Raw genomic sequence first — 23263 nt, forward strand, 5'->3', positions numbered from 1 at the left:
GAGAAGAGTTTTTTGTCTCTCCTGAAATATTACCTCATTCCGACATACGACATATTGCGATATCACCGACGATTAGCTCTTCTTATAATCTTACCATTTGATACATGGTCTATCCATGGATTTCTAAGCAGCCTTTTTGAGACATCATATTTTGAAAGCCTCTACACGATTTAGAGATCTAATTTTAAGTGACGATGTCTCAGTTCCGTACATAAGGATGGATTATATGAATCATTTCGAGTCCCGAATTCTAAAGGAAGTATACAGTGGAAGTGGTACTTTTCAAATTAAACACAAACGTTTCTGCCCATCGCTATCCTTATCTTCATTACCAGGTAAAAGTCCCGCTTGCTGTTTAATGTAGCTTCATGATATTTAAATCTTCCTATTAGTCCAGTGGCTCTATTATTTACATTTAACTGAGCTTTAATATGGGGTTATCTGCTGATTATCATATACTTGGTTTTTGCTATGTTGATGTTAAGGTCGTACTCCTTTCCCATTTCATTTATTACTTACTTAATCTTGCAGCTTCTCTATATGGCCGTATTTTCAAAATAACTTCTTCTTCTTCTTCTTCTTTCTCTTTATAAACAATTTTATTTGTTCTCTTTTCTGTGCCCTCAAGGGCGCAGAAAAACATTGTGGTTGAAGAACATGAGACAGTGGGCAGGAATGACTGCCATACATATATTTAGAACAGCTCTTAACAAAGTTGTATGGACCAACATGATTGCCAGCGTCCACAAAGAATAAGCACCAAAAGAAAAAGAAGAAGGGGAGAAATACAACCCTGTCTTACGTCGCTCCTCATCATCATTTCTTCTGTGTATAGGCAGTTGGAGCTCCTTAGTTTTGCTTATTTAAGATAAATAATATAAAAAAATACAGAAAAAATAGTACTGCCAATTTTATACCTAACATAAAAACTAGGTAACAATTGCTTTAGATATGATAAGGTAATTTGATATTCTAAATACCAAATTAAAAAAGAATTTTGCATAACGGCGTCATTAGGTCAATATTTTAGATTAAATAACTGTTTTACATTGTAAATTTATAAAATATAATTTTTTAAAATGAATAAGTAATGACTTATGATAAAATAAACATTGTTTTTTGTTCAAACTCAATAACGGTGCTGAAAACGTGTAGATGAAACATTTTAAAAATGTGTTTTAAAATATACATCAGTTTTATAGCGTTATGTTTTTCTTTTAAATGTATTGTATCAATCACTGTTTGTAAAACAGAGTTAGATTATTACACAAATGAAAACTGTTGGGAAAATAATGATGAAGATTTAAATACGGTGAGTTTTATTTTAATACAGGGAAAATAACTCTATGAAATATAATACTTGGAAAAAACTGTTTGTGGTAAAATTCTCACTAATATTTGTTTTTAAATGATGAAAGGATCTTTAATAAACATTGTATTATGGTTACACAATTTTATTGTTTTTTTTTAACTATGTTACACATTTAATCAATAATTTTTCCTTTTAATTTTTTTAAAACTATTTTTCTTTTCAGACGCAAATACTTCGAAATTGGGGTTTCACCGCTGAGGAGTATGAGATATTTACGGATGATGGTTATGGACTGACTATTATTAGAGGTTATGGGAATATTACCAATCCAACTCCAATTATTTTGGGTCATGCTGTCTTGATAAATAGCCGAGGGTTTTTATTTTTACAAAATTCATCGTTGGGTAAGGCAACTATTTTCAAATATATAAAATAAATTATTTATATTGTGTAAAATATTAATTAAAAACGAAGCAGCAGTATCTAGGCATGATCCAAGATAAAAAACTCTTGTGGTTTAGCCATATAAAGTTGGTAAATTACAAGAGCGTGAAATTAACCTTCTGCGTTTCGTTTTCAAAAAAAGATGGGGTGCGGATGAACATATCTCTTTAATGTTTTATTGATCCTACATCCATTATGAATAATGGTTGTAATATTTAGGATTCAACATGCAAAACAAATCTTTTAACACTTGCCGGAATACAATTTAAATTTGTCTAGGAGATTTGATGTCCTCACCAAACTAAGCAGTTCTAGCAGCCCAAGAATTACCTTTACACATACATATGCAAATGTTAACCAACAAACGTCTTGTACAAAAAGGGTGTACACAGGACTGTATTACATAGGTCTGGTTCAAATAAATTAGAATATGTGGTAAAAGGTTATACAGATTAGAGCAAATTAAGTTTATACAAAGTCTTACCAATCCTTATGCTGCACACACTCGCGGTATTTACAGGCTTTCACTCGCGGTTATTCTTCATACGGGGAAGATCTCCGGGTTACCTGTTTCTGAATACGTGTCTCGCGGTACTAACACTGAGATCACGAGATAGAGCACATTTGCGCCTGTACATGATTTAAAACAGTATTTGTAATATTTTTCGCGTAACTATAAGTGGGAGAGAGAGGATGTTTGCGGCAGTCAACAGAGGAGAGAACAGCCCTGTTACCAACGACAGTCAACAGGGAAGAGAGAGCGTCCGTTCTCAGCGATAGACCACAGGCAAGAGAAAGCGATTTTCTTGTTTGCTATCTTACAACTCTGTCTGTATTTCTAATGGAGTGGGGTTGAAATGTGAGTAGAAAGGGTTGAAAAATGGGAAATAATTATAAAATTGTGGTAGAATGATAGTTAGTAATACAGCGAAAAAATGACATGATTTTTCGCATATGAAAAAATTGAACACGTGTAATAATATACAGATCGTTTAATACAACTATGGTTCACAAAATAGGTTTTCTTTTGACTGAAAATTTAACAAATTCTTATTAGAGAATAAAAAATTCTCCTCCTCGTGCAGAATCTTTTATTGATACGAATTTATTTTAATCTTATGTATTACAGCTACCAAAATTTCCTTTTTACGAACAAGACCTTGAAATTTCTGATAGACAAACCAACCATTATATTGCCCTCTTATTCAGACTTATCAATTTTAACCAATCTGATATTTAAATCCATACTAAGCAAATTAAGGCAATATTTAACAAAAATTTATACAGGTGGATCAAAAACTGATGAAAGTGCTGGTTCCGTATTTTTTTTTTTTTCTCAAACAGGAATTATGTTGAAAAATATCGAACTCCTGAATGTTGTTCAAATTTTACAGCCCAACCTGTTGATATACAGAAAGCACTAACTAGGTGTGTCACTCATTATTGTGAGAACATCGTAATAATATTAGATTTTCCAGCAGTATTTTAAGGTATCTGTAGCCATCCATTATATAGTTCTCAAAACTCCATTTTCCTTGATATCAAAAATTATTCTTCTTCTTCTTCGCGTGCCATATCAGAATTATCCGACGTTGGCGATCACCATTGCGAAGGCTTCTCGATCTTCTGCAATATGCAATAATTGTCCTGCATTTGTTATCTATGTCCATTCACGAATGATTTTTAACCATAAACTTGTTTTCTTCCTACACCTCTACGGCCCTCTATTTTACCTTTAAGGATGAGTTGTAATATTTTATATCGACTTTCCCTTACTGCATGTCCCAGATAAGACATTTTTCGATGTTTAAAGGTCTTTAGCAGTTCTCTATCTTTGTTGACGCTCCTTAGTACTTCTTCATTAGTTTTCCTTGCTGTCCAAGGTATCTTCAACATTCGTCTATAAACCCACAATTCCAATGCTTCAATTTGGTTTATCATCGATACTTTAAGCGTCCACACTTCTGCACTAAACAAAAGTACGGACCAAACATAACACTTAACCATTCTTTGTTTTAGTTGTAAACTGAGATGATTACTGCAAAGAAATTACTTTATTTTCATAAAAGTAGTTTTAGTCATTGCTTTTCTACGTTTTGTATGTCTGGACCTAGTTGGTCCGTTATTACAGTTTCTAAATATGTCATTTTGTGGACTTTCTCGACTTGGACTCCGTTTAATTGAAGCTTTGCATCGAGATGTGGGTCACGACTAATCACTAAAAATTTGGTTCTGTTTGAGTTTATTTTTATGCCCATTTCCTCTCCTAGCTCGTGAATACGATCATGCAGAATTTGGAGACCTTCAATATTATTTGAAAGAATTACTGTATCGTCTGCATATCTAATCACATTAAGTAGTTCCCCGTTGACTTTTATTCCATATGGTTGTCTCTGAAATGCATTTTTAAATAACTGGTCCGAGTAAACATTGAACAATTTTGGCGACAAAAAAATTATTACATGAACTAAAATTCACAAAAAAAAACAGTTACTTTACTCTGGATTAAAGAACGCAGTGGAGTACTTGGAAACGAATTAGTGGACAGTATGACAAAAAATACATCTGGGATATCCGAAATTACAAACGTTTACTACTTTAAAGATCTTTTTTCTATTATCAGGAGTATTCACAGAAAAAGATGGACGCCAAAATATAAAGAGGTTCACAATACTACAAGAAAACAGTACTTTTCTATTCATCCATAAAGTTGTATTATTCCACTTAAAGTTTGTATTACCTACCCAGTAAGAGGTCAAAGTCATGTCAAAGTTTTATATTAGCAGATAGAGTTTTCACTCGACTTTAAACAATATTTAGAAAGAATCCAATGATTTTATCTAAAGAAGAATATATTGGTCATTATGCACAATTCGGAAGTGCAAAAGTCTTAGGACAAGACTGGAAAATTTTTGATATCAAGGAATTACAAAATTACCTTAACAAGATTGTTGGAATATCAGACTTAAAAAGAATCTGTTTGAAAAAGACACAGATTCAAAAAAACTAAAGGAATTCAAATTTTAGTTTCATGCTTTTAGCATTATTGATTTGAAGCTCTACAAAAGGGGAAAAATTTTAAACAAATTTCTGCTATTCAAAGTATACCTGCGAAAGAAAATAAAAAGTGTCCAACAACTTATGGAAAAACAATTTGGAAAGGTGTGGAAAAGTGACGCAACTTTTTTGTGGTACACGAAACTATTATGTGAAAATAATCAACCTGAATATGCTAAGGAAGTACCTCAAGAAGAAGAAAAGCTAAGAAATGATTGTAACACTCTAGAAGAAGAGTTTGCACTTCATATTTAAAATGGATGTGCTGTTTGTCTACCAAATGCCATAATATGCCTTTTTTTGTATTAGTAATAAAAATAATATTTGTGTTCTTCTTCTTCTCGTGCCACTCCTAGCGGAGATTGGAAATCATCATGGCCACTGCGACTTTGCGCCTAAAAAGTTCAATCGAACTACACCCGAACCATTCACGTAGATTACGAAGCCACGATATTTTTCTTCTTCCCACACTTCTTTTGCCCTTAATTTTGCCCTGCATGATATTACTTAAAAGTTCGTACTTTTCACCTCTCACAATGTGCCCCAAGTATTCCATCTTTCTAGTTTTTATCTCATTTAGAATTTCGCATCTTTTGTCTAAAATTTGGAGTACTTGCGTATTAGTGAAGCGGTCCATCCATGATATTCTGAGAATGCGCCTATAGCACCACATCTCGAAAGCTTCGATGTTTTTTGTGGTCAACTGTTTTAGTGTCCAAGCCTCTACTCCATACAACAGGGTAGAAAAGACATAACACCGCAGCATATTTGTGTTAATTGTTGCTAATAAAGTTGTAAGCAAAATGAAATCAATGCAGTTATTTCATGGAAAATCAAACAAATCCACTTTTGTTTAAATTTTCTTTTGCACTGCATATCACTTTTTTAAATTTTTATTATAGCAAATGCTTTATTTTGACTTCTCTAATAGTATTTGCGAACAAGATAAACAAAAAGATTCGTTTTTAGTGGATTTATTCGGTTTTGCTTTAAACTTCCTCAATATTTAAATATAATTTTAGCTTACAAGATCATCGAATCAGGACATCAAATATTTCTAATAAACTTTAGAGGCACAGAATACAGTCAAAAGCATGTAAATCTTACAAAAGAAGATAGGGAATATTGGAATTTTAGGTATGTAGATATTTTTGTTTTTATTAATCTTAGAAGTTCAATAATTATTATATGTTTATATATTGTGATCAACATAATATAATCTCCTTATGCTACACATTAATGCATGTAAGGACGAATTTGAAACTTTAGCGTGGATGTTACTTTCCGTAGTTGTTCCATTTTTCTAGAGTAACGTGATTATAACATTCAGAGATTAAGTTACTTGCTTCAGCCTTTTTAAAGGTAGAGTTTTTGCCTGCTATATATCTATTTACTTTACGTCATATTAGTTTAATTGAATTCAATTCGTGATGATATGAAAGTAAGTTTGGCAATATCATCGATAATATAACCTTCACACTGTGAATTAAAGTATTTATCACCTGCAACAATTGATATTTCATGCAATCTTCTTCATAATGTAAATATTTTGACAGTAACCATTTCTTTATTTGCTCTTTGCTACTACTAATATTGGAATTTTTTTTTCAATTTCTTCGAATGGTGTATTGTCCAATTCCACAATAGGGTAGTGTAGAAGTTGGGTCTTAAACCTTCTTCTACTTTTTTTGAGATCTTTCTTTGTTTTTAGATCGATTTGTTTAATCTGAAGCTGCCTCTGATTAATTTCCTGGGAGGTAGATTGCCAACTATCCCTATATCTTTTAGCTGGTCTTCCGGAAGATCCTGAACCGGCGGGTTGTTTTCTAGAGCAATTTTTGGGAGTCTGTTCTCATCCATTTGTCTTACATGATTGTACCACATCCTCTTACGCTGCCTTTCCTATCTTACAATATCTTGAATTTTGCACTGCTCTCTGACGTTTGTATTTTTCACCCTGTATCTTCTTGTCTTGCTTACTATTGTTCTTAGGGTTTTTATTTCGGCAACCCTTAGCATCTGTTTCGTTTTGTTGGTATCTTCGCTCACTTCTATTCCATATGTCATGATCGGTCGTATGCAAATTTTGTAGATTCTAATTTTACTATCTGTCGCATATATGGATTTGACCAGACTATCTCCCGCAGACATCCCGACAATGCGGATGCTTTGTTGATCTGACACCTTAGGTCCTTTACTGGGTCGTGTGAGCTTGATATATCTATGCTCAGATATCTGAATCTTTAAAAACAGGGCCATCCATTTCGTAGTGATAATCTGCAGTGTTCTTTTTTGTCAAAAAAACGTATTCTACTCAGTCGACAAGTAGATCTTTACTTGCTGCTTGCTTAATACAAATCGTGGATTCTTGTTTAGTTGGAATATTAATAGGATTAAGCAAGAGACCAAATATTGCAGCCAAAGGTTCCGATAGTGTAACTCGTCGCTCAAACATATAGTATTTTAGTTATTTTTTTACATCATTAGTCCGTACTGCCTATAATGGAGATATCTTTGAATGGAGATACACTTCTTATTTATTTGAAAAATTACAATAAACATTTACTCCAACTAGTAAAGACGTGGTATCTTATTCTACTACCTTCGACAATTGAACAAAGCCTTACTGCAATGGCTTATGATACTGTCTAATCCTCTGTCCAGAGGACAGAGGCTTTAAGAGTAAACAAGTATTCTTTATTATATTTTTTAAATAAAAATTACATTTGCAATATATTTATCTTTCTTTAGTTGGCACGAATCAGGCTATTACGATATTCCAAAAGTATTAGAATTGGTATCAAATATAACTTATGGGCAGAAAGCAATAATAGTGGGATATTCAATGGGAAGCACAACGAGTTTGGTTTATGCAAGTAGGTTTCCTGATGAAGCAGCACAAAAACTACTTGGAATCATATGTCTTGGAACAGCAAGCTTGTATAAGAATACACCATCCGTACTAAGGGTAGTTGCTTTATTGGAGCCCTTAGTATTGGTAAGTTTTTAATTTTAGGTGAAACATTTTTGATCATAACTTACTGTTGAAAGAAATGTACCTAATCTTAATCATCTACTATAGGCTCTTCACCATAGGCTCTGTATATAGAACAAAAATTTTATTTTTAGGTAGTAATATACCTCCATTGTCTCCAGTTAAATCTTTATAATCTAATGTTATTGTTGTCTCATGTCTCATTATTGATTTTAAATACCTATTTACTTGATCATGACTAGAGATTCATATAATTTCGGCCCAGTATCGGTCTACGTCAGTTCCATCTGTGTTGGCGAGCCACAAATCATCGAGGGTATATCGATGAGAGTTTTCTGCATGTAAGAAAATGTTGTATTTCTCCACAGTCACATTATACACCATCTTGGTCTATTTTCCTATATTTTGCAATATTTTATTTAACTGGAGCGATCCCATTGTTATCCTGTTGTTGTTCCTGCGAAAGAGGAACATATTCGGGTGGCTCATCTTGTGTTGTTCTAAGGAAGCTTTTCTTTTATTTAGTCGCTTTCGTGGTATTTGAGCTCTCTATAGGGCATGCCGCTCGTCCGCGATTTGCCTAATTTTTTCTATGTGCTCTGCTAAATTTGTGCGTGTGGAGGAATCTGCAAAATCAGTTTCACATATCGCTTTACTATCTTGCATGTGTCATTTGGTGCAGTATCAACTTGTTTGGTATCTGCAGATCTATTATAAATGAATCACAAATACAAACACAGCGCATTTGCCGTTGTTCTTAAAAAGCCAGGACGTGCAACCCATTTACTTCCCATTACCGTTCTGAGTCTGCTGTTTCTAGTTATTACGTTTCCGTTTGATTTTATGCAAAATTGTTTTGCAAATTTATGCAGTTTTTGTTTAGCTTTCGTTGCGCGAAGGTGGAAGGTAAAGACTTAAGTTTAAGGGATTGATTAAATCTCAGGAAATTCTGTAAGCAGTATACAGTCAGTGTTTTTAACTCATTTTCAAGTTTCTCTTCTACTTCTTCAAAAATTTTTGGAGAACATGTTATGAGATCTTCAGCATAGACAAAGTGCTTGGTTTTAGTCGATATGGGTAAGTCTTGTTTAATATATTGAAAAGCATTGATGCTAAAACACTTCCCTGTGGGAGGCCATTTTTTAACTTATCACATACTTACTTTTCTCTCCAGTATGACAAATAAACGTCTGTTTTACAGTAAATAATGTATGACTTGAATGGTTCATGATGTCATAGGCTGCTGTCAGATCTACGAAAGAAGTCACGCGAAGTTTTTTTTTTCGAAGCTTTCTTCAAAATGTTCTGTTAGTACGAGAACCTTTATCATCATTATCATCAGCCCATAGTCGCCCACTGCTGAACATAGGCCTCCTCGAAAAACCTCCATTTAGATCTATCTTGCGCTGCTACAATCCAGTTGGTACAAATCCTCTTTATGTCGTCAGTCCAACATGTGGGTGGTCTTCCCGGGTTTCGTCTATCCGCTCTCGGTCTTCACTCCAAGATTTTTTTTGGTCCACCAATTATCCTTCATTCTAGCGACGTGTCCTGTCCACCTCCATCTAATTTTGGCTATGTGTTTTATAATGTCTTCTACACCACTTTTTCTACGGATTTCTTCGTTTCTCACGAGGACCTTACCTGTACAATATTTGCTGGATCTGAATCCTTCTTGTTCTGGGATAAGGTGCTTGTCGACATTTTTTTCGGAAAGCATCCGAAAATAGGCAAAGAGGACGGCTTTCATATCAGAATGCATAAGGGGTAGAATCTAGAGAAATAAAAAATTAAAGGTACTTGAAAATACCTGTAAACGTAAAAAAGCAGATTAAATCACAGTAAGAATTAAGGTTGGTAAACTTCAAATAGTATATACACAGCAATAGAGCTCGTTGTAATGTTAGAAAATGTCTGTCAAAACTGTTGTAGTGTATCAGCCATATACCCAAGGAAAACAACCCCACCCCCAAGCACAATTGTTAATCAGTTAGCCCGGTATGTAACAAGCCAATATAGCAAGAAACTAAAAGAAACAAAATAAGGGGTAGTTAGCCTAGAAAAGAATAATTATGATTAATTAAATAATTATTATATACTCCAAATTAAATAAAGAATAAAACATTCAACATAGTTTAACGTATACATTTCAAATTAAACAAAGAATGAAAATTCGACCTAGTTAACGTGTATGACACAAGTTTCGATATCAGGTCAGCTCCGAATGTATAAAAATTACGACACCTTAGACCTTCGTGGGAAAATAATACAACGAAGCGACACACCAACGATAAGAATTGAGCTGAGCTAGCATCGCATGATCCATTTTAACACGTGGAGCAGATGGCACGATCAGCAAAAACTCTAGGGGAATGCGGTGGGACGCGACGCTTTACTTCGGACTGTGAGGGAGTAATTGAGGGTACGCGTTCGCGGGACATGAAAACGAAGAAAATTGGTCAACGAGCCAGTGAGTGCTCGGCGACCTAGGAGGGTGCTAATCGGTTAGCCGTCTCGGTGTAATCAGCTCAGTTAGCGCGGCATCGTATCAGACGGGAACGGTAGAGAGTACAAGTACCGAATTTTCGTTTCTCTTAAAATCGTGATAGCGTACAGTGCTCCCAAAGTTCATTCAGACTGTTCCTGAGTTCCAGTTCGGACTACAAGGCGTATTCTTTAGCTAGGGCCTAAATACGCTAAGGTAACTAAACATAAATACTAACCAATAAGGAAATACAAATAATAGTAGATTGTTCGACTTTTAGTAAAGTCTCTTCTCATCTCCCTTCCCAGAATTTGATAAAACAATAATTAGCTATCTCGTATATCTTGTTGTATTAGTTGTATATTTACGATTTATTAATATATAGTAAGTTTGAAATTTGACTTTTGTTCTTTCTCGGTCCGTTTCAGGTAGAGACGAGAAGAGAACACACTTTTAGCTTTGTACATCTCTCCGGCTTCTAACGTAAGCCAATACCCTCTAACTCTTTACAGGACCTGCATCTGAACGTCCTTCATCCCCTTATCCAAATTTTTCCTACCCTCTAGTCTAGAATCACGTCCATTCAGAATAGTTGGACCAGTAAGCCTTTCCTCCGCTCGCAGAGGAAACCTTAACATTATAGATGTGGATATCACATCAGTGAATACAGCGTTTATTACACTGTTAACTTAATTTAAAATTTTATTTAACTTAAAAAAAATTAATAAATCATTGAAACCATTATGTAATGCCAAATTAATAAACAGAATCGACATGCTAATCCCAAGTTCCTAGCAGATATAAGGAGGAAATGCCAAACAAGATATAAAAGGAGGTATTTATGCCAGACATGTTTGTGAATGGGTTAATATTGATCTGTAATCAGATCCCCTCGTACAATTAAATGTAACTATAATGGTGATAAATATTTTTTTCTTCAAACGTCAAATATTGATGACATTACTTATCTAACTTGATCCTGTCAAAGTTTGATGTCTCCGCCGGCAGCAGTTTTTTTTCCTATTTCTTTACGGCGGAGGGAAAAATGTTGTCATGGCAACAATATAAAACATGTCACAAAGCAACAATACAAATGTCATTAACAACAATTAAACATCATTTTTATTTATAGTAATATTAAAAGTACAATTAGTTAATGAGGCATTTTCAAAATTGAAACCGTGCAAAAATGTTCCCGACTCTTGATACGCATTGGTAATTGTTGATGATACTGATGGTCGAGAACAACTTTCAGCAATCATTCCCGATGTTGGCGGCTTGCGAACAACAATAAGCTGTCTTTAATAATTGCAAACAACTGTCAAACAACTGTAACCAGGGGGACGACGACTTTGATAGTTGTCACAGTTAATTTCGAGTAAAAATAGCGTATGAATTGTACTATTTTTGGTTGAAAATTGCTACGTTTGAAGAAAAAAATATCACACAAATCTCACTTCGTTCGGCGCGTAATATCGGACGCGTCAAGAAAAGTCATGCTTCTCCGCCTCATAAAGTAATATACTATTATTTTTTAGTAAATATGTACTTTTATTTTATATTCCTCTTATATTAAGGTAGCTTATTTTTCTCCTTTTAGCCATTAGGATTAAACTTATGGAATGGAAGGCTTCCTTTAAGACAAGAAATAGGATCAGTATTTGAAATAGGATCCAGTGATCCCATTTTGTATAACATGATGGACATGATTCATGCGTTATTTGTAGGTTGGAATTACAACTCAGTTGCTCCTGTAAGTATAATTCGCTTTGCTTTTTTGTAGTTTTAAACAGAGTCCTTAAAACACAAGGAAACTAAGTTCCTGTAACTGCCTGTATACCATGTATCACAAAAAATTCTCTTCATGTGGGAATCCTGGGTAATAGACCTCAAACATGGTTCCCTAATCGATTTTAACTTCAGGAAAGCGTGACCGTGATGCACTTTATTTCCGTGATCCTCTTATGACTTATCCGCGGAACTGAAAAGACTTGGTGCTCAAGAGTTTGTTTTTTGAGTTTTTATTAATTTTTTTGGGTGGCTTGCGCCGGTTTTTTGTTAGTGTTTTTGATTTTTTTTTGTTACTTTTTTATGTTTTGTATTGATTTTTTTAGTAGGATATCGTGGTGGAAGGTCTACATTGTTGGAGTGCTTTGTACACAGTGCTTTGTATTCGTCTGAATCGGTATAGCTGAGAACAGTCCCCTTTGTTTCCTTTATTTTCTCTCTAGGAGTTGTTTTCTCTAGTGTTAGTATTCCCTCCGGGTATTTATTTATTAGTTCGCTTTCTTGGGTTAATTTTCTCTATAGTGTTTGTGTCTCTCGGAGTACCTTTTATTATAATCCACTTTTTGTTCATTTGGACGTTTGTGTTTCCATAGATGAAAAGCGTCGTATCTCATGATCTCCCGCAGTATTATGGGACTCGAGTGATTTCCTAGTATAACAGAAACACAAAGTAAAGATAGTATATATAATGACTCTACTCACTCTCGGCGCTATCTCGGTTCCAGATTGGATGGTGTGAAACATGCTACCTGTTGCTAAGGTAAGAGAAGTCAGGTCAAAAGTGTGCAACTGAATCAAAACCTAAACTAAAGTAAATAAAATGTTAAAGAATTAAAACATGGGACAGTTAAGGGTTGATACAAAACCTTGGAAAACTACAAATAATTGAAAAGACATGAATAACCACAAACCACTGCTGGTAACGACGTCGATATTTCAGGCCCAGATAGTGCAAATAAAAAATCAAATAAAATCACAATAATTGTACCAAAATCACAATAGTTATAATGGACAATAATATACTGTCAGAATAGTGGGGATTACAAAGAAAATATTTAGCAATACTCTATACCTATAAATATACGGCCTTAAAACAACTGCACAAAATGAAGATTTGACAGATTCTATGGTCTTTTAGAAGAAACTGTTATTTCTGTTCCCAATCGTAAAAAAGTCATAATCCTAAAAGATTTTAAAGTAAATTACGGTCATCTTATGAAAAAATTTAAGGAGTATACGGCAGACAAACACGTTTATAGCACTATCAGTACTATCCACGTAATTTACATATATGTCATATCTCAGAGGGACAAACAAGAAATCAAAAATTCCATCCTAATAAGACCTAATTGAAAATCCTCGGCATCAACTCCTTCTATTGGACGTCTGACTTAGCTTTAAAGTCCTTAAAAGGAGACCCTTAAAAAAACCCATGTCCCGAAACTCATAAAAATTAATAAATTCCAACAATTCCAATAACCAATAATTACTTACAATATAAATATAACAAAAAATGCAGTGATATCTAACCCTTCTCGAGTTTCATCTAATTCTCGTACCCTACTACTACTACAACATTTTTTTTGTAAAAATTATAGAGGCATATCGGTAACCAGCAGCCTGAGCAGACTGTATGGACGAATTTTGAGAAATATGATCGAGGAAGAATATAAGCACAATGAAGAGGAAGAACAAAGCGGGTTCCGTGCAGGAAGATCGTGCACCGATAACGTATTTTGTCTTAAACAAATAATAGAAAAAAGATCGGCTAAGAATCTAGAAACTCATATTACTTTTGTAGACCTGCAAAAAGCATATGACAACATCCCCTTAACAAAACTGTGGACAACGTTGAAAAGATCTAACATCAACCACACATTGATAAATGCTGTACAAGAACTATATAGAGACTCAAAGGCACAGATAAAAACAGGAAAATATCTAACGGAAGAATTCCTGGTTACAAAAGGCTTGCGACAGGGATGCTGTATCTCACTAACCTTATTCAAGATATATGTTGCAGCGGCATTGGAAAGATGGAAAAGAAAGGTACATAGGATGGGTATAGAGCTTAGCAATGAATGTATATATACACTCCAGTTTGCTGATGACCAGGTAGTGCTAGCGACCGACAGGGAAGACATGCAGTACATGCTAAGAAAACTGATAGAAGAATATCACGACTGGGGAATGAATGTCAATACAACAAAAACTAAATATCTTTGTATTGAAAACGAGTCAGATAACATAGACCTCGAAAACGGACAACATATTTCCTGCTGTCAGAGCTATGACTACTTGGGTGTTGCCTTTGACAATACAGGAACTGATACACGGGAAATAGAAAAACGAATCACTCAAGCAAAGAAAGTCTTAGGATGTCTCAATGGTATACTGTGGAGTAAAGAGATAATGAAAGGAAGGAAATTTAATATATATGAGACCATGATTTAAACTACTCTTCTTTATGGCGCTGAAACATGGAGAATTAGTGAAAAGAACAAAAAGCGAATAGAAGCAGTAGAGATGGATGCAATGAGAAGATCTTTAGGTATTTCCAGACGAGACCGAATCAGAAATGATGTAATAAAACAACGTATGGGAATAGAAGGAAATATAACTCAAGATATAGAGAAGAAACAATTAAGGTGGTATGGGCATGTTCAACGGATGCCAGCATCAAGACTCCCCAAAAAGTAATAGAATGGCAACCGATAGGTCGACGGAAAAGAGGAAGACCCAGATTAGAATGGCAACACGGCGTAAACAAGTCCATGAGCGAAAGAAATTTAACAACAAACGACTGCGAAGATAGGAAGGGATGGTGTTTAGGTATCGGACAACGTCGAAAGACGTTCTAAAACGATGTGTATATATAAATTATGCGTTGTTTATTAAAATAATCTCCTTTAGTGGCAATACAATCATTCCAACGTTTTCTAATTTTCCGATGTAGTCCTTGTAAAACAAAAGCTTCAGTTTCTGCCACTATTTCCTCATCGGAGCGATATCACTTGCCACGGAGCATTTTTTTTAAATCTGAAAACAGATGGGAATCGCTGGGAGCCAAATTTGGACTACACAGTGGACGTGGAAGCAATTTAAAAGCCGAATTAGTGCATTTTTGCCATCGGTTTTATCCACTTGTGACGTGTGCATTTTATTAGTAAAATAACTATTTTTTCTTCAACAATTTCGGTCTTTAAACGCTACAATAAACCAATAATAGTCGTTGTTAGTAGTTTCTCCATGTTTGAAATAGTTAACGAAACTAATTTTTTGTGGGTCCCAAAATACAGAGACTACAACTCGATGGTTTGTTGCGTCTTTGGTGACTTTGGACGGCTTTCTTCGAGTGCGTTTCACTCATATGACTGCCGCTCTGATTCCAAAGTAAACTGATTAATCCATGTTGCATCCATTGTGACATACCGATGCAAAAATCCAAATTATTCCAATTAATATGTCCAAACAGCGCTAAAATTCATCAATTCGTTGTTTTTTTCTCTGGTATGAGAAAACGCGGCATCCATTTTGAGAACAGCTTTCTCGTAACCAAATGTTTATGTACAATAGTCAAAATGCCACCCTTTTTCAACTTTAGAGGGTTAGCTATCTCAAACAACTTCACTTTGCAGTTTTCCATAATAATTTTCAGCATTTTTTCAACGTTTTCGGAAATAACTGCATCATTTGGCCTTCCAGAGCGCTGAGCATCATTGTTGTTGGTACGACCGCGTTTAAATTCAGAAAACCATCATTTAATGTTTATAATCCATTGAGCAGAGTTGTGGTGACTTATTGCTCAGTTTGAACGGTATTTTTTCTCATCAAATAATGGTGAAAAATCAACGCATGAAATTTATTTAAATCCATCACTTCAAACACTGTAACTCGGTAAATAATAATCCGAATGCCATGACCATTCTGGTAGTATATTTTGAAGGTTTGGACTACCGAAATGTCAAATGGAAAATTCATTCTAGTCCCCCTCTCATGGTTAGGTCCGGGACCTATTGACCAACGCATTATATTCTAATTTTAATAAAAAATTTTTATTATTCTCATTTTTATTTTTAGGACAAATTTCCAATATTCTTGAGCCATGTTTATGATACAACCAGTGCAAAAACGATTCAGCATTACGGTCAAATAGTACTTTCGGAAAGATTTGCATCCTATGATTATGGCCCAGTTCTAAATCGCAAGAAATATGGAACACCTAAACCACCGGAGTATGATTTTTCAAAAATTAAGGTCAAAATTGCACAGTTTCTTGGACGAAATGATATACTATGTACCGCAGAGGTAGGTAATTTTAGATTATTTTATTTATAGTCCATTTCCATCATATTGATAGCACATTATGTATGCAAATCACTAAACTGTTGATACGGGTGACTCAATGAAAAATAGATATTTGTCAACAAGTTTACAGAAGTATAGAGGAAAACAATTTTAAATTGAGTATGACCACCAGGTATAAAGGTTGAAGCAGAATAGAATACAATAGTTGTGAGGGTTACTAATCCCTAAATAAGGTTGCCAGTGTCGGAGTGATGGAGATTAACAGATACTAATGAATTTGCAAGAAATGTAAGATGTTTATTTTATTGGTTATATATAAAATAATTTGTGGCCGTAACAGGGGCCGATTTGTAAAAAAATGAATATTATTTTAATCAAATTCCATTTTAGATTCACTGCTTTCTTCAGAATCTAAGGAATCTTCAACTCCAATGTTAATTATTACCGGTTCCAGCATTGCATCAGTCATATTATTCAAATTCCACATTTTATTTTCTTCCTTGTGAGCATGACTAACAGCATTTTTCCAATTTTCTGGAGTTACTTTTGATAAGGAATGTTATAATAATTGTTGTAAGTCTTCTAATTTAAAAGTTTTGTTGTTGCGTCCGACTTCACCCTTTACTTGAGACCATATATTTTCTATCGGATTCAGATCACAGTGGTATGGGTGTAAACGTAAAATAATTACATCACGGTTTAATGCCATTTCATCAGTTATATATTTTTTATAAGCTGCTTTATGTTGCCTTACAATAGGTAATAATTCTTTTTTTGTCGAATTCTCCTTGTATTCAATTGCGTGTTTATTCAACCATTCGATTATCTCTCCTTTTTTCCATGCCGTTGTTGACAATTTTTCTGCTAGTCTTGAATGGTAACTAGCATTATCCATGACTATGACAGAATTTTTTGGAATTAAATCCAACATTTGCTCAAAATATTCTTTAAAAACGTCAGCAGTCATTTCCTCGTGGTAATCTTTGGTTGATTTTGATGCAAAACTTAATAATCCACCATTGACAAAACCGTATTCGTTTCCAATATGGGTTATTATGAGTCTGCGTCCTTTTCCAACGGGAATATTGTTTATTCCAGTAGATAAACTTCCGATGAATGCCTAACGGGAACTTTTCACATTTGTATCAACCCATAGATATGGTACAGTCTTCATTTAGCCAAGTCTCGTCCAGATAAAAAATTGTTTCCCTTCTTCTCGGTACTTTTTAATAGTTCTTATATAATCTCGTCTCCAACATACAATCTAATCTTTTTCAATTAAAATGGATTTTCTTCTATTCTTTTGCCAACGAAATCCCATCTCTCTCAATAGTCCCCATAATTTCTTGTTGCTTATGATTGGTAACTCTTCGTTTTCTCTAATTAATGTTTGGATTTTGTCCAATGTTGGAAATTCTTTGTTAAAAAAAATGAGTGGACGCTGCGTCTTATCATGTTCTTAGGTATTTCTTAAATTTCCAAGGGTTTACTCCCTCCACTCTTCTTGGGAGATGAAACAGTTCCTCCTTTTCTTTCTTTTAGGAATCTATAAATTGTAGCTTCTCCAACCCATGTCATATTTAAACACATGTTAACGATTTCACGAATATTACTTAAAGGGCGTTGATGTACAAGTGCATCGTGTACATTTATTATTATATTTTTCTCTCTTAGACTAAAGGCACCTTTAAAACTACATTTAACCGGAATAAAACCTGTTGTCGACGTCATTTTTAAATGCAAGTAACATAATATCGACACCAAAAACGTAGGTAGGTAAGACATGAACAATGTACATCTACAAACTAAATGGAAGATGCAAACAATTTCTAATTTATATTATTGGCATAAGCTGTAATGTGGCGTAAAAACTACTTAAACTAATATAAACGTAAAACAATATTTTTTTCTTTAAAGTAAATTAATAATAGAAGATGAGATATAAACTCATTCATAGCTGTTTAATTAGTCAAAAGTTAAAGGTTTACATCCAGCAATAAAGTCAAATTTTCAAAAAAATTATTAAGAGACAAAGATGAAATTACAAAAAATCGCTGGTTGTAAAATAATTCTATTTTTTTAAATCTTAATATTTAATTTGCTATAGGTAGTTTTGGAAAGGTGATTTTTTTCTTTTGACCTTGTAATTTTACGGTAGGTATTAGGCTGTTCATGTGGTCATCTGTCAAATTTTGTGATACGTCGTGTAGAAAGATAGGGATCTGGTAAATCTAGGTTAAGGTGTCTTGCCCACAAATGGACATAATGCCCGACGCAACCCGAACTCTACTACCAGCGGGTTATCTAGGAAAAACGAGAGAGCTTTTCTTTCTTGCTGTTGTCCTCCCTAGATCTTGTAGATCACGTCACTTATAAGCCGGGAGATCAGTACAGTTTCTTTATTCATGCTTCTCTAATTCTCTAACAAGGCTTGCCTAATTGGCCCTTTTTACTTAACTACTCAATAAGATTGCTTGTACCGCCCTCTGAGTGAATAAAATAAAAACTATCCAAGGTTTCCTACACCCACAAATAGGATAAACTGTTTGTTGTTCTGAGGCACTAGCACTGTTCAGATGTTAGCGTCTTAGTGGCACGTGGCACTAAATAGTTCGTCCGGTAAAATATCATATACCCAGTCTCTTATTCACGCGCAAACAAAGCGAACTTATCATCATCCGCGGTATTCCAAAGATAGCACAATTCTAATGTCGTTGCTTCTTGGTTATTGCGCCGGCACTAGTTAGTCCTCAACTGTCTTCACCTTGAGAGTGGGTATAAAACCGTAACCTACTCTTGCCAAGATCTGCAGTATATTTAACCATCTTACACCTCTAAACGATTAACGGAATTCGCAGAAAATCTTTTGTTGTAGTAAAAGGCACGGTAAACTGCACTGGTGTTCTCTATAATGTTTAACACTTTTCTAAATTTTAGGTATAAAAAAAATATATGTGTTTTAACCCGTTGTTAATAGTTTTGCATATTTTGTTACATATTTTTTAATAAATAGTTTTCTTGCATAATGTTATTTAACGTGAATTTCTTTCACCTACTTATTTAATAATTTTTTCTGAAACAAAGACTTGTGACAGCAGAAGGGGTTGAATTTTTTGTGAATGTTGGCAGGGGAGGAAAACTATTTCCGATATTTTCTAGTGTGGAATATCTATTCTGAGTGAACAATCCCGAGAAGGATGATTCACAGTAAGTTTTTGCCTCGATGAAAGAAGTTTTTTGCTCAATCATTACGTTTTTGATCTTCTTCTGCAGTTCATATTTTGGACATTTCTTGGAAATGGATACATGATCCTTATTATTGCAATGGATGCACTGAATATCATTATCCTGGAACGCATGATCTTCATTTTTGGTTTTTCCGCATTTTATGCAATGTGCCTGTGTACTGCGACACTGCTTGGAGATATGTCCAAATCTCAAACAATTATAACACTGAGTGACCTTACCAATATAGGTTTCCACAGGAAAAAATACACTATTTATTGCAATGTAGCTAGGTAAAATATTTCCCTCAAAGGTGACTATTACAGTCCTTTTCGGTACATAGTTAGTTTTTCCTTCCGTGTCAACCCTTCTAAAAGTTCGTTTAAAACCTAATATGGGGGAGGGAGATTCACTGTTATCTAACAAATAATTTTCATCGTATTGGGTATATCAACATCTCTGATTAGACCTTTAATTTCTAAGGCTAAGAAAAATTTATATTCAAAGTAGATATACAAAGTACTAAAATGTCACTTTTAATTTTTGTTAAAAAATACTTCGGAGTAAACTAGAACATTTTGTTAATTTAAATAGTGGTGGTTAGATTAACCATATTATGTCTGTTAGAGTGTACCGTTTTTGGGACGTCTGCGAATACGGGTTAAAGTTAGGGTTTTGGTAAATATATTTAACTTTTTATTTCCAAATGAAAATACTTGTACTAAAAATAAAATAATTGTGGGAAACATTTTAATTTATTTATGTACGGTTTTCAACCATCTTCAAACTTTTTATCAAACATATTTAGGTTATAATCGGCATTCTTAATGATCATTAGGCTAATTTACTTAATGTGTTTAGGATCTTTGTAAGCGGTTATATTATATTTTACCTCTCAAGCACAACAGTTAAAAAGTTTCTGTCATATTGATCTAAACTCAGTATATTGTAATTCAAACGTGTAGTTTCAAGTGACCATCATGCCTAGACGTAAGTTGGATATTGATGAATTAATTGCAAATGTGCATAAATACTTTACCATAGAAAGAGGCAATGGTGGACCTTTAAAGTCATAATTATGTGTAAATCAACTCAGATAAGTAAAAGTAATCTAAACACTGTAATGAAGACTGTCAGAGATTCCCAAGAAGATCTTACTGTGACTGAGTATCACGAACACAAGAAAACAACTCGTAAACATTCTAGGAGCATTGACTTACCTAATGGAGAAAAACTTTAAATTCACAATATTTTGTATCAAATGCGTGAAACCAAATGTCAGTTTAGATACTTTAGTGACCAAAATAAGAGAAAGACAAGTTTCTGACATTAAGAGGACTATCCTTTGGAAAGTGTTGAGAGATTTAGGACTTTAATTCAAAAAAGAAAATGATAGAACTAAATTAAACTAAGAACTAAATTCGATTATTCCTTACTTGCATTTCTGTATGATAAAATAATGATATAGCGTAGAAAGGACCTAAGTAAACTAACTTAGTCCCTTTAAGAAATAAATATTTAAATTTGTGTCATGCTGTATTTGACCGTGTGCTCTGTTCTGGTGTAAATTGCAAGCCTTGTGTCGAAATATTTTTAGTGATTTACCAGCTTCGATACTGTGCAGCTTTTATCTTTAATGCCTGATATATCAGAAAAAAGAAGCAAAATGAAGAAGCCAGAAAAATGAAAACAAAAATTGAGGAAATCCCAAGACCTCACTTGTTTGTTCTTTTTTCCTCGAGCCATTCCCTGAAAGTAATATGGTGTTTCTAAGCATCTGTTTCTTTCATTTAATGGTTCGTACAGCCAAGGTTTTTACCTGCTACATCATATCTTTAAACTCACCGTTTATTGCAGGTTGGTAACTCGCCTTGTTGTTTGTCATGATTTGACTTCAAGGACACTATCTCTTCACGTGATAGTTCAGTGGCTTCAAAATGGGTTCCTATTTGCCGAGTGTCTCCGGAAAGCGTGGAAACATTTTGTGGTAACTTCATTACACCTTTTATAAGATTATTATAGCAAACTTTTATAATAACTTCAATAATGTTACCTAAAGTTAAAATTAAATAAATTAATATTCCACTGTTGGAAGTGTGATCTTATGATCTTTTTAGTTCTCGGCAAATTTTTACATACGTTCTTTTAACATTTTTTTTTTTAAATTACATATATAGTAACCACATGGTCTTTTGCTGTTCTAAGTTTGAGTTTAATTGTAAACTGTGTATAGTTTCAATTAATTGTTCATACAACGAAACTATTAATGTCTAATATCTTAAGCTTCTTTACATATTATACCATTGACTGCTACATGTCTTTTTGAGGTATTGAGGTAACATGTTTGTATTGACCTCTCGATGAATGTTTGGTTTTTCATATTATTCTTTTTAGATGAACTGATAATGCTTTCTGATTAGAGAGAGAAACGTCCTCAAATAAATAGATGAAGTAGCCACCTTCTTTGTCTTTTTTTCCACCTTTTAACGAAAAACTCACCACTCTTCGAGTGATCCTTAATTTATATATAATATATATATATATATATATATATATATATATATATATATATATATATATATATATGCTGTCTACGGTAACCGTCTGCGCTTCAGACGACCGCCAATAAAAATAGCACAGACTGCTTTGGATGAGTTCAACTTAACGACCACTTGGAATCGAGAATGGATGAAACAACAAAATAGCAGCTTACCCTGCATTCAACAAAAACGACCAGGATTTGACTTATCACGCAACATGTAATATTGTCATACTCCTCTGTAAATATTTGTAAACTCCACTCCACTTCAACTTTATTTTGATTTAATTCAATTATTATACCTATACCAACTAGCTTATACCTTTGTGTTTGTTTCAGAATGGACTCCGGCTACAAGAATTACTTAAACCTGAGTATAGGTGCGGAGTAACAGTAATCTCAGATCCTCTATGGACTCATCTTAATTTTATTAACCATCGTGACTCTGAATCTCTCTTGGTTACACCTGTTTTAAACAAGATTAAAGCTTATGAAGCGGGTGGTTGCTAATGAAAATGTCCTGTAAGCCGTATATAATATATTTAATTTATTACTCAATCAATATCAATAAAAATGTCTTATATATACACACAAAAATTAAAGAACAATTATTTTTGCCTTATTTCTAATAAGCCAGTACAAATTGTGATTAGCCTCTTTTTATTAGCAAAAAATAAGAAACCTTTCTGACTCCCAAATGTGTGAGAGCACTATACACTTGAAAATTCTCCGTACAAGTTCGATTAAACACCAATCCTCGCACTAAAATTAAATAAATAAATATAAAAGGCCCATAAGACCTTTTACATAGCCGCTTAGGCGTAGGCCCTTATGGAAGGTCACATAGAGACCATTATGAACATCGAGACCATGTGCGACCAACATAGGCTCGGTGGTCTGACTACTCGGATAACCAGCCGACGAGGAGAACAAAATTTATTTTGTCAAATCTGCAGCTGAGTGACCAGGCATACACAAAGTTCAGACAGAGATTTATCAACTTAGGTCGGTGGCCCTCTGTTCGAAACACGCTTCTTTTTTTAGAGACTTAAGTTCCGAAGTCATGCAGGAGTAACTTCTATATAGAGTCAGTAAAGTAAATAGGGAGAA

At 34.0% G+C, this 23263-nt stretch overlaps 2 protein-coding genes across 2 annotated transcripts in view; one reads left to right on the top strand and one right to left on the bottom strand.

Annotated features, from left to right (window-relative positions):
* Positions 1-23263, bottom strand: part of LOC140447199 (uncharacterized) — a 717844-nt gene that overhangs the window by 35945 nt on the left and 658636 nt on the right. The window lies entirely within an intron of this gene.
* LOC140447198 (lipase member N-like) lies at positions 1107-22764 on the top strand. The gene is made up of 7 exons (XM_072539711.1): positions 1107-1312; positions 1536-1716; positions 5836-5950; positions 7565-7811; positions 11894-12046; positions 16162-16389; positions 22493-22764. Exons 1-7 carry the CDS (start codon positions 1172-1174, stop codon positions 22661-22663), a joined length of 1236 nt encoding a protein of 411 aa, XP_072395812.1. The 5' UTR covers positions 1107-1171; the 3' UTR covers positions 22664-22764.

Source organism: Diabrotica undecimpunctata, chromosome 8, assembly GCF_040954645.1.
Source record: "Diabrotica undecimpunctata isolate CICGRU chromosome 8, icDiaUnde3, whole genome shotgun sequence".
Taxonomy (NCBI): Eukaryota; Metazoa; Arthropoda; class Insecta; order Coleoptera; family Chrysomelidae; genus Diabrotica; species Diabrotica undecimpunctata.